Source organism: Carcharodon carcharias, chromosome 21, assembly GCF_017639515.1.
Source record: "Carcharodon carcharias isolate sCarCar2 chromosome 21, sCarCar2.pri, whole genome shotgun sequence".
Taxonomy (NCBI): Eukaryota; Metazoa; Chordata; class Chondrichthyes; order Lamniformes; family Lamnidae; genus Carcharodon; species Carcharodon carcharias.
The window spans coordinates 3,245,309-3,256,631 of NC_054487.1; the positions used below are offsets into that span (position 1 = coordinate 3,245,309).

General features: G+C 46.6%; 1 protein-coding gene across 1 annotated transcript in view; it reads left to right on the plus strand.

Moving 5' to 3' along the window:
• The window catches only part of LOC121293399 (NACHT, LRR and PYD domains-containing protein 3-like), a 70,600-nt gene that overhangs the window by 58,396 nt on the left and 881 nt on the right, over positions 1-11,323 (plus strand). The window contains 1 exon segment of the mRNA XM_041216449.1: positions 10,913-11,046. Coding sequence (XP_041072383.1) covers positions 10,913-11,021 — 109 coding nt within the window. The 3' untranslated portion in view covers positions 11,022-11,046.

The following is an 11,323-nucleotide window of genomic DNA, read 5'->3' on the forward strand; positions in this document are numbered from 1 at the left end:
AGATGAAAAAGATTAGATAAGAATTTGTTATGCAGGTGGTAGCATATTTGTATGTATAGACGATTGATTAGCTAACAGCAAACAGAGAGTTGGGGTAAAGGGCCATTTTCAGTTTGGCAAATTGGTACTAGTGGAGTGACACAGAGGTCAGTGCTGGGGCCTCAAATACCTGTGTAAATTACTTGGGTGAAGGAACTGAATGCTTGGTAGCTAAATTTGCCGATGGCACAAAGGTAGGAAAGTAACTTGTCAAGTGGACAAAAAGAGTCTATTAAGGGATTTAGATAGGTGTAGTGAATGGGCAAAAAATTGGCAGATCGAGGTTAATGTGCGACAATGTGAATTTGTCCACTTTGGCTGTAAGAATAGAAAAGCAGTACATTACCTGAATGGAGAAAGACTGCAGACTGAATGGTACTGAGGGATCTGGGAGCCCCAGTCCATGAATCACTAAAAGTCAGCATGCAGTGGAGCAAGTGATTAGGAAGACAATTGGTATGCTGGTGTTTATGTAGATGCTGTGGATAAAGCAGTTCCAACGACTGTCTAATAAACCGAAGATCCTGAGTGTGAATCTCAGTGGTGTCTTTACCCCAATTTCCATTCGAGGCTTTGAAATGTGACATGTTTACAACAAAAATACATTCCTTTGATGCACAGAAACCCGGTAACCAAAGTGTCCCAACTAAAGAAATCAAGAATTGTATTAGATCAAGGGAAGAGATGTATAATGTTGCCAGAAAAAGGAAAGCCTGAGAATTGGGAGCATTTTAGAAATCTGCAGAGGAGGACATAGAAATGGATGAAGAAAGAAAAGATAGAATATGAGAGTAAATTAGCAAGAAACACAAAGACTGATTGTAAATGCTTCTGTAGGTATGTAGAAAGGAAAATATTAGTAAAAGTAAATGTGGGTTCATTTCAAGCAAAGTCAGGAAAATTTACAATGCAGAATAAGGAAATGGCAGAGAAATTAAATAAATACTTTGTGTCTGTCTTCACAGAGAAAAATACTAAAAATTGCTCAGAAATAAAGGAGAATCAAGGGACTAGTGTAAACGAGGAACTGCAAGATATTCATAATTGTTAAAAAAATTTTTTAGAAATTAATGGGACTTAAAGTAGAGAAGAATATAGAAAGAAAATAACAAAGGAAAGTACAGCACAGGAACAGGCCCTTCGGCCCTCCAAGCCTGCGCCGATCATATTGCCCGTCGACTAAAACATTTTGCCCTTCCGGGATCTGTTTCCCTCTATTCCCATCCTATTCATGTATTATAAATTCCCTGAACATGATGATCTACATCCCAGAGTGTTGACGGATGTAGCTGCAGAGATAGGAGATGCATTGGTGATCATATTTCAAAATTCTGTAGCCTCTGGAATGGTTCCTGTAGATTGGAAGGTGGAAAATATAACCCAATTATTTAAGAAAGGAGGGAGAGAGTAAACTGGGAACTAGAGACCTGTTAGCCTGACATAAGTAGTAGGGAAAATGCTAGATTTGACAATACAGGATGTGATAATAGAACACTTAGAAAATAATGGTAGCATTGTGCAGATTCAACATGGATTTATGAAAGGGAAATCATGTTTAACATACCTGTTGGGGTTTTTAGAGGATGCACTCAGCAGAATAGATAAGGGGAGATCCGTGGATGTGGTACAGTGAGGTAGCGCAAGGATCACAGCCGCAGCTGTTCACAATCTGTATCAATGATTTGGACGTGGAGATTAAATGTAATATTTAGAAGTTTGCAGGTGACAGGAAATTAGGTAGAAGTGTGAGTTGTGAGGAGGATGCAAAGATGCTTCAAGTGGATCTGGAGAGGATAAGAGGGTGGCCAAAATTTGGCAGATAGAATACAATATGGAGAAATGTGAGGTTATCCACATACAGACCATTTGTTAAATGGTGAGAGAGTGGGAAGTGTTGATCTTCAAATGTATTTCAATGTCCTTATTCATGACTCACTTAAAGCTAACATGCAGGTAGAGCAAACAGTTAAAAAGGTAAATGGTATGTTGGCTTTTATTACAAGTGGGTTTGAGTTGAGGAGTAAAGATGTCTCACTGCCTTGGTGAGACGGCAACAGTAGCATTCTATGCAGTTTTTGTCTTCTTACCTAAGGAAAGATATACTTGTCTTAGACTGAGTGCAATGAAGGTTCCACTAAAATAATTCCTGGAGCAATGCATGCTGGGGAAAAATTAAATAGACTGGGCCTTTATTCTCTGGAGTTTAGAAGAATGAGAGGTGAACTCATTCAGGCATACAAAATTCTTACAGGGATCTTCCAATCCCAACCCCAGCCGTGTATTCACTATACCCCCTGACCTTCCCCTCTCCGATGCTGAACGTTCAGTGCTCAGCAAAGGACTTAGTTTCATACCCTTACGCCCTCACCTCAATGAATTTCGGGCTCGGCATGATACTGAACTCTTCTTCCGCCGTCTTCGTCTCCGGGCTCACTTCTTTGGGCAGGAGTCCTCTCCCAGTTCAACGGATCCTTTTACCCATCTTCAATATTCTCCCTCCACCTGGACCCCTCCCTCTGGATTCTTACCTTCTCTCGATCTTTTCATTGAGAACTGTCGGCGCGACATTAGTCGTCTCAATTTCTCTGCTCCTCTCACCCATTCTAACCTGTCTCTCTCTGAACTTACTGCACTCCATTCTCTCAGGTCCAACCCTGACATTGTCATCAAACCCGCTGACAAGGGTGGTGCTGTTGTTGTCTGGCGCACTGACCTCTACCACGCGGAGGCTGAGCGTCAACTCGCAGACACTTCCTCCTACCTCTCCCTGGACCATGACCCCACCACTGAACATCAAGCCATTGTTTCCAGGACTGTCACTGACCTCATCTCCTCTGGGGATCTCCCTCCCACAGCTTCCAACCTGATAGTTGCCCAACCTCGGACGGCCCGCTTCTATCTCCTACCCAAAATCCACAAACAGAACTGCCCCGGTAGACCGATCGTCTCAGCTTGCTCCTGCCCCACAGAACTCATTTCTCGTTATCTTGACTCCCTTCTCTCTCCCCTTGTCCAGTCCCTTCCCACCTACATCCGTGATTCCTCTGACACCTTACGTCACATCAACAATTTCCAGTTCCCTGGCCCCTACCGCTTCCTCTTCACCATGGACGTCCAATCCCTCTACACCTCCATCCCCCACCAGGATGGTCTGAGGGCCCTTAGCTTCTTCCTCGAACAGAGGCCCGAACAATCCCCATCCACCACTACTCTCCTCCGTCTGGCTGAACTTGTTCTCACGCTGAACAATTTCTCCTTCAACTCCTCTCACTTCCTCCAAATAAAAGGTGTGGCTATGGGTACCCGCATGGGCCCCAGCTATGCCTGTCTCTTTATGGGGTATGTGGAACATTCCTTGTTGCAGTCCTACTCCGGCCCCCTTCCACAACTCTTTCTCCGGTACATCGATGATTATTTCGGTGCTGCTTCATGCTCTCGTCAGGACTTGGAAAAATTTATTAATTTTGCTTCCAATCTCCACCCCTCCATCATTTTCACGTGGTCCATCTCTGACACTTCCCTTCCCTTCCTTGACCTCTCTGTCTCAATCTCTGGTGATAGACTGTCCACCAATATCCATTACAAACCCACCGACACCCACAGCTATCTCGACTACAGCTCCTCACACCCCACTTCCTGTAAGGACTCCATCCCATTCTCTCAGTTCCTTCGCCTCCGTCGCATCTGTTCCGATGATGCTACATTCAAAAACAGTTCCTCTGACATGTCCTCCTTCTTCCTTAACCGAGGTTTTCCACCCACGGTCGTTGACAGGGCCCTCAACCGTGTCCGGCCCATCTCCCGCGCATCCGCCCTCACTCCTTCTCCTCCCTCCCAGAAACATGATAGGGTCCCCCTTGTCCTCACTTATCACCCCACCAGCCTCCGCATTCAAAGGATCATCCTCCGCCATTTCCGCCAACTCCAGCATGATGCCACTACCAAACACATCTTCCCTTCACCCCCCTTATCGGCATTCCGTAGGGATCGCTCCCTCCGGGACACCCTGGTCCACTCCTCCATCACCCCCTACTCCTCAACCCCCTCCTATGGCACAACCCCTTGCCCACGCAAAAGATGCAACACCTGCCCCTTCACTTCCTCTCTCCTCACCGTCCAAGGACCCAAACACTCCTTTCAAGTGAAGCAGCATTTCACTTGCATTTCCCCCAACTTAGTCTACTGCATTCGTTGCTCCCAATGTGGTCTCCTCTACATTGGAGAGACCAAACGTAAACTGGGCGACCGCTTTGCAGAACACCTGCGGTCTGTCCGCAAGAATGACCCAAACCTCCCTGTCGCTTGCCATTTTAACACTCCACCCTGCTCTCTTGCCCACATGTCTGTCCTTGGCTTGCTGCATTGTTCCAGTGAAGCCCAACGCAAACTGGAGGAACAACACCTCATCTTCCGACTAGGGACTTTACAGCCTTCCGGACTGAATATTGAATTCAACAACTTTAGGTCGTGAGTCCCCTCCCCCATCCCCACCCCCTTTCTGTTTCCCCCTTCTCTTTTTTTTTCCCAATAAATTATAAAGATTTTCCTTTTCCCACCTATTTCCATTATATAAAATAAAAAAAAAAACCCACTAGAGCTATACCTTGAGTGCCCTACCATCCATTCTTAATTAGCACATTCGTTTAGATAATATCACCAACTTTATCTTTAACACCTATGTGTTCTATTGTACTATTGTTGTTGACATCTTTTGATGATCTGCTTCTATCACTGCTTGTTTGTCGCTACAACCACACCAACCCCCTCCACCTCTCTGTCTCTCTATCTCTCCGCCCCCCACACACACACCTTAAACCAGCTTATATTTCAGCTCTTTCCTGGACTCGAACTCAAGTTCTGTCGAAGGGTCATGAGGACTCGAAACGTCAACTCTTTTCTTCTCCGCCGATGCTGCCAGACCTGCTGAGTTTTTCCAGGTAATTCTGTTTTTGTTTTGGATTTCCAGCATCTGCAGTTTTTTTGTTTTTATCTCTGTGTTTAATTGACTGCCACTGCTCTTCAAGAAATGCCTACCTCCTTGAAGAAGTTCTGTTCCTCTCTGCGACAAGATTTCCGGATTTCTCTGTTGCCTTGTTCACCTTCATTGCTTTCCATTTCTCTCCTAGTGTTTGACAAGGTGTTTACTAAAACCCGCTTTCACAGCCATATCTCCTTTCTCAGTGACTGTCTCCGTCTCCGACTTACCCCACATGGATTTCAACTGAAATTCCACCCCTCATGTTTCGAACCCACCCAGGATTATAGGTATCTCCGGGACATAAAACGTTTCTCGGACTGCTGTTCCCGTCACATTCTGAAATCCACTCTCAGTGCCATGCGCCGCCATATGAACACACTCGACCTCTCCCTCCAGCAGCACCGCCGTACCCTTTTTCAAAGCTGCGCGTGCCCCCAGTTTCATTTTATCCTTCGGCTCATCCGACGCCTCAACAAGAAACTTTTTCTCTTTCTCTCAAGTGCTAAGGAACGCAAGCTCCAACAACTCATCGACACCAACACCCATCTAGGACCCTCCACCCCTGCCTGTCCCTCCGTCCCCACCCCATCTTCCAATCCCAACCCCAGCCGTGTATTCACTATACCCCCTGACCTTCCCCTCTCCGATGCTGAACGTTCAGTGCTCAGCAAAGGACTTAGTTTCATACCCTTACGCCCTCACCTCAATGAATTTCGGGCTCGGCATGATACTGAACTCTTCTTCCGCCGTCTTCGTCTCCGGGCTCACTTCTTTGGGCAGGAGTCCTCTCCCAGTTCAACGGATCCTTTTACCCATCTTCAATATTCTCCCTCCACCTGGACCCCTCCCTCTGGATTCTTACCTTCTCTCGATCTTTTCATTGAGAACTGTCGGCGCGACATTAGTCGTCTCAATTTCTCTGCTCCTCTCACCCATTCTAACCTGTCTCTCTCTGAACTTACTGCACTCCATTCTCTCAGGTCCAACCCTGACATTGTCATCAAACCCGCTGACAAGGGTGGTGCTGTTGTTGTCTGGCGCACTGACCTCTACCACGCGGAGGCTGAGCGTCAACTCGCAGACACTTCCTCCTACCTCTCCCTGGACCATGACCCCACCACTGAACATCAAGCCATTGTTTCCAGGACTGTCACTGACCTCATCTCCTCTGGGGATCTCCCTCCCACAGCTTCCAACCTGATAGTTGCCCAACCTCGGACGGCCCGCTTCTATCTCCTACCCAAAATCCACAAACAGAACTGCCCCGGTAGACCGATCGTCTCAGCTTGCTCCTGCCCCACAGAACTCATTTCTCGTTATCTTGACTCCCTTCTCTCTCCCCTTGTCCAGTCCCTTCCCACCTACATCCGTGATTCCTCTGACACCTTACGTCACATCAACAATTTCCAGTTCCCTGGCCCCTACCGCTTCCTCTTCACCATGGACGTCCAATCCCTCTACACCTCCATCCCCCACCAGGATGGTCTGAGGGCCCTTAGCTTCTTCCTCGAACAGAGGCCCGAACAATCCCCATCCACCACTACTCTCCTCCGTCTGGCTGAACTTGTTCTCACGCTGAACAATTTCTCCTTCAACTCCTCTCACTTCCTCCAAATAAAAGGTGTGGCTATGGGTACCCGCATGGGCCCCAGCTATGCCTGTCTCTTTATGGGGTATGTGGAACATTCCTTGTTGCAGTCCTACTCCGGCCCCCTTCCACAACTCTTTCTCCGGTACATCGATGATTATTTCGGTGCTGCTTCATGCTCTCGTCAGGACTTGGAAAAATTTATTAATTTTGCTTCCAATCTCCACCCCTCCATCATTTTCACGTGGTCCATCTCTGACACTTCCCTTCCCTTCCTTGACCTCTCTGTCTCAATCTCTGGTGATAGACTGTCCACCAATATCCATTACAAACCCACCGACACCCACAGCTATCTCGACTACAGCTCCTCACACCCCACTTCCTGTAAGGACTCCATCCCATTCTCTCAGTTCCTTCGCCTCCGTCGCATCTGTTCCGATGATGCTACATTCAAAAACAGTTCCTCTGACATGTCCTCCTTCTTCCTTAACCGAGGTTTTCCACCCACGGTCGTTGACAGGGCCCTCAACCGTGTCCGGCCCATCTCCCGCGCATCCGCCCTCACTCCTTCTCCTCCCTCCCAGAAACATGATAGGGTCCCCCTTGTCCTCACTTATCACCCCACCAGCCTCCGCATTCAAAGGATCATCCTCCGCCATTTCCGCCAACTCCAGCATGATGCCACTACCAAACACATCTTCCCTTCACCCCCCTTATCGGCATTCCGTAGGGATCGCTCCCTCCGGGACACCCTGGTCCACTCCTCCATCACCCCCTACTCCTCAACCCCCTCCTATGGCACAACCCCTTGCCCACGCAAAAGATGCAACACCTGCCCCTTCACTTCCTCTCTCCTCACCGTCCAAGGACCCAAACACTCCTTTCAAGTGAAGCAGCATTTCACTTGCATTTCCCCCAACTTAGTCTACTGCATTCGTTGCTCCCAATGTGGTCTCCTCTACATTGGAGAGACCAAACGTAAACTGGGCGACCGCTTTGCAGAACACCTGCGGTCTGTCCGCAAGAATGACCCAAACCTCCCTGTCGCTTGCCATTTTAACACTCCACCCTGCTCTCTTGCCCACATGTCTGTCCTTGGCTTGCTGCATTGTTCCAGTGAAGCCCAACGCAAACTGGAGGAACAACACCTCATCTTCCGACTAGGGACTTTACAGCCTTCCGGACTGAATATTGAATTCAACAACTTTAGGTCGTGAGTCCCCTCCCCCATCCCCACCCCCTTTCTGTTTCCCCCTTCTCTTTTTTTTTCCCAATAAATTATAAAGATTTTCCTTTTCCCACCTATTTCCATTATATAAAATAAAAAAATAAAAAAAAAAAACCCACTAGAGCTATACCTTGAGTGCCCTACCATCCATTCTTAATTAGCACATTCGTTTAGATAATATCACCAACTTTATCTTTAACACCTATGTGTTCTATTGTACTATTGTTGTTGACATCTTTTGATGATCTGCTTCTATCACTGCTTGTTTGTCGCTACAACCACACCAACCCCCTCCACCTCTCTGTCTCTCTATCTCTCCGCCCCCCACACACACACCTTAAACCAGCTTATATTTCAGCTCTTTCCTGGACTCGAACTCAAGTTCTGTCGAAGGGTCATGAGGACTCGAAACGTCAACTCTTTTCTTCTCCGCCGATGCTGCCAGACCTGCTGAGTTTTTCCAGGTAATTCTGTTTTTGTTTTTGACAGTGTAGATGCAGGTAGGAGGTTGCCCCAGGCTGGGGGTGTCTAGAACCAGGAGACACAGTCTCGGAATAAGGGGCAGGCCATTTAGGACTGAGATGTGGAGGAATTTCTTCACTCAGAGGGTGGTAAATCTTTGGAATTGACTGCCCCAGAGGAGGGTAGGTCATTTAGTATGTTCAAGACTGAGATTTATAGATTTCTACACATTGAAAGCATCATGGAACATGTGGTTAATAGAAGGAAATGTTTTTGAAGTGGAAGATGAACCATGATCTCAGTGAATGGCGGAGCGGGCTCGAAGGGCTGAATAGCTGGTTCCTGCTCCTATTTCATATGTTTTTATTGCAAGGGGAATGCATTGTAAAAGTAGGGAAGTTTTGCTGCAGCTGTACAGGGCCTTAGTCAGACAGCATCTGGAGTAAACTATACAGTTTTGGTCTATTTACTTAAGAAAGGGTATAATTGCATGAATACCAGTTCAGAGAAGGTTCACTCGACTGATTGCTGGGATGAAGGGGTTTATTTTATGATGAAAAGTTAAGCAGATTGGGACTATACTCATTGGTGTTCAGGAGGCTGAAAGGTGATCTAATTGAACACATAAGATCCTGAGGGGTCTCAACAGGGTAAATGCTGAGAGGATCTTTCCTCTTGTGGGAGGAGAACTTAGGGAAACAAAAACAGAATTACCTGGAAAAACTCAGCCTGTCTGGCAGCATCAGTGGAGAAGAAAAGAGTTGACGTTTCGAGTCCTCATGACCCTTCCACAGAACTGGGTGAATCCAAGGAGAGGGGTGAAATGTAAGCTGGTTTTAGGTCAGGGTGGGGGGGGAATGGGTTTGGGTGGGGGGAGAGAAGTTGGGGGGGGTGTGGTGTGGTTGTAGGGACAAGCAAGCAGTGATAGGAGCAGATAACCCCCCTTCCTTTTGTTTTTTTCCAATCATTTACATAGGTTTTTCTTCTCTCACCTATTTCCATTATTTTTAAATCATTTATGCCCCCCACCCCCACTAGAGCTGTACATTGAGTGCCCCACCATCCATTCTTAATTAGCACATTCCTTTAGATAATATCACCAACTTTCAACACTTCTTTGTTCTTTTGTCTGTGACATCATTTGATGATCTGCTCCTATCACTGCTTGCTTGTCTCTACAACCACACCCCCCCTCCACTTCTCTCCCCCCACCCAAACCCTCCCCCCCACCTTAAACCAGCTTATATTTCACCCGTCTCCGTGGATTCACCCAGTTCTGTTGAAGGGTCATGAGGACTCGAAACGTCAACTCTTTTCTTCTCCACCGATGCTGCCAGACAGGCTGAGTTTTTCCAGGTAATTCTGTTTTTGTTTTGGATTTCCAGCATCTGCAGTTTTTTTGTTTTTATATCTGAGAACTTAGGGACACTGTTTTAAAAAAATAGCCATCTCCCATTTAAGATTGAGATGAGAAGAAATTTAGTTGGTCTGTGGACTTCTCTCATAAAGAGGCAAATGGAGGCTGGGTCATTGAATATATTCAGGGCTGAGTTAAGGTAGATTTTTGATTGACAAGAGAATCGAGGGTTACAGCAGACCGACAGGAAAGTGGAGTTTAGGTCAGAATCAGATCAGCCAGAATCAGATTAGCCATCATCTTATCAAATGACGGAGAAGGCTTCGGGGCTGAATGGCCTACTCCTGCTCCTAGTTATTCTGTTCATATTCCAACACATTCTTCAGACTACAATCTGTGACCAGTGATGGATAGAGAAGCATTATGTTTTGTGGACCCCAGAGGCTCTTCTGTGCCCGTTCATTAGGCCACGCGATCTCTCAGCTCCACCAACCATCAGCCCTGCCTTCAGGCCTCTCCTTACCTAAGGAAAGATGTTCTTGCTATAGAGGGAGGGCAGCGAAGGTTTACCAGACTGATTCCTGGGTTGGCGGGACTGACATATGAGGAGAGATTGAGTCGGTTAGGATTATTTTCGCTAGAGTTCAGAAGAATGAGGGGGGATCACGTAGAAAGCTATAAAATTGTAACATGACTAGACAGGGTAGATGCAGGAAGGATGTTCCCGATGGTGGCGGAGTTCAGAACCAGGGGTCAACTCTGAGGATACAGGGTAGACTATTTAGGACTGAGATGAGAAATTTCTTCACCCAGAGAGTGGTGAGCCTATGGAATTCACGAACACAGAAAATAGTTGAGGCCAAAGCATTGCATGTGTTGAAGAAGGAGTTAGATATAGCTCTTGGGGCGAAAGGGATCAAAGGATATGGGGAGAAAATAGGAGCAGACTATTGAGTTGGATGATCAGCCATGATCATAATGAATGGCGGAGCAGGCTCGAAGGGCTGAATGGCCTGTTCCTGCTCATGTTTCTATGTTTAACTCTATTTCTCTCTTTGCAAATACTTGCCTGATCTGCTGAGTATTTCCAGTATGTTATATTTATATTTAATTTGCAACATTAATAGTGTTTTCATTTTCCTTTATAAATGGATGTTGTGCTTTTGGATTGCCTCTTACTGTATATTATTATTAATAGTATTCGTTAAAACACTCTGGATTTACCCCGATTCCTGTTATTTTTCTCCCCCTGTTCCTTAGTCTAAGCGATAATGATCTCAGTGATTCTTGTGCCGAGGATCTCGCCTCTGCTCTCAGTACAAAGCGGTCACTGACCAATCTGTCCCCGCTCTCCGCCACCTCATCCTGACCTGCAGGACTCTGAATCTGATCGAGTGAGTGTTTGTGTTCATGTTTAGTGTAATAATTAAAATATAAATGGGATTTAAAATATAAATGGTGCTGAATCTATCAAACAGCAGCAATGAAAAGCAGAGCCGCTGCTCAACAAGATTCTCCCAAACTGAAACTGCTTCATTTTCCTCCCGGGACCTTCAGCAGTAACCCCCTCCCCCCGGGGGATCTCCATCCGAGCAGAGTCTAGTCGGCTCAAGGGGAGAGTGGTGGGGTCGGCGGGGTCGGGGGGTTAATGCGGTCAGGGTGACGGCTAAT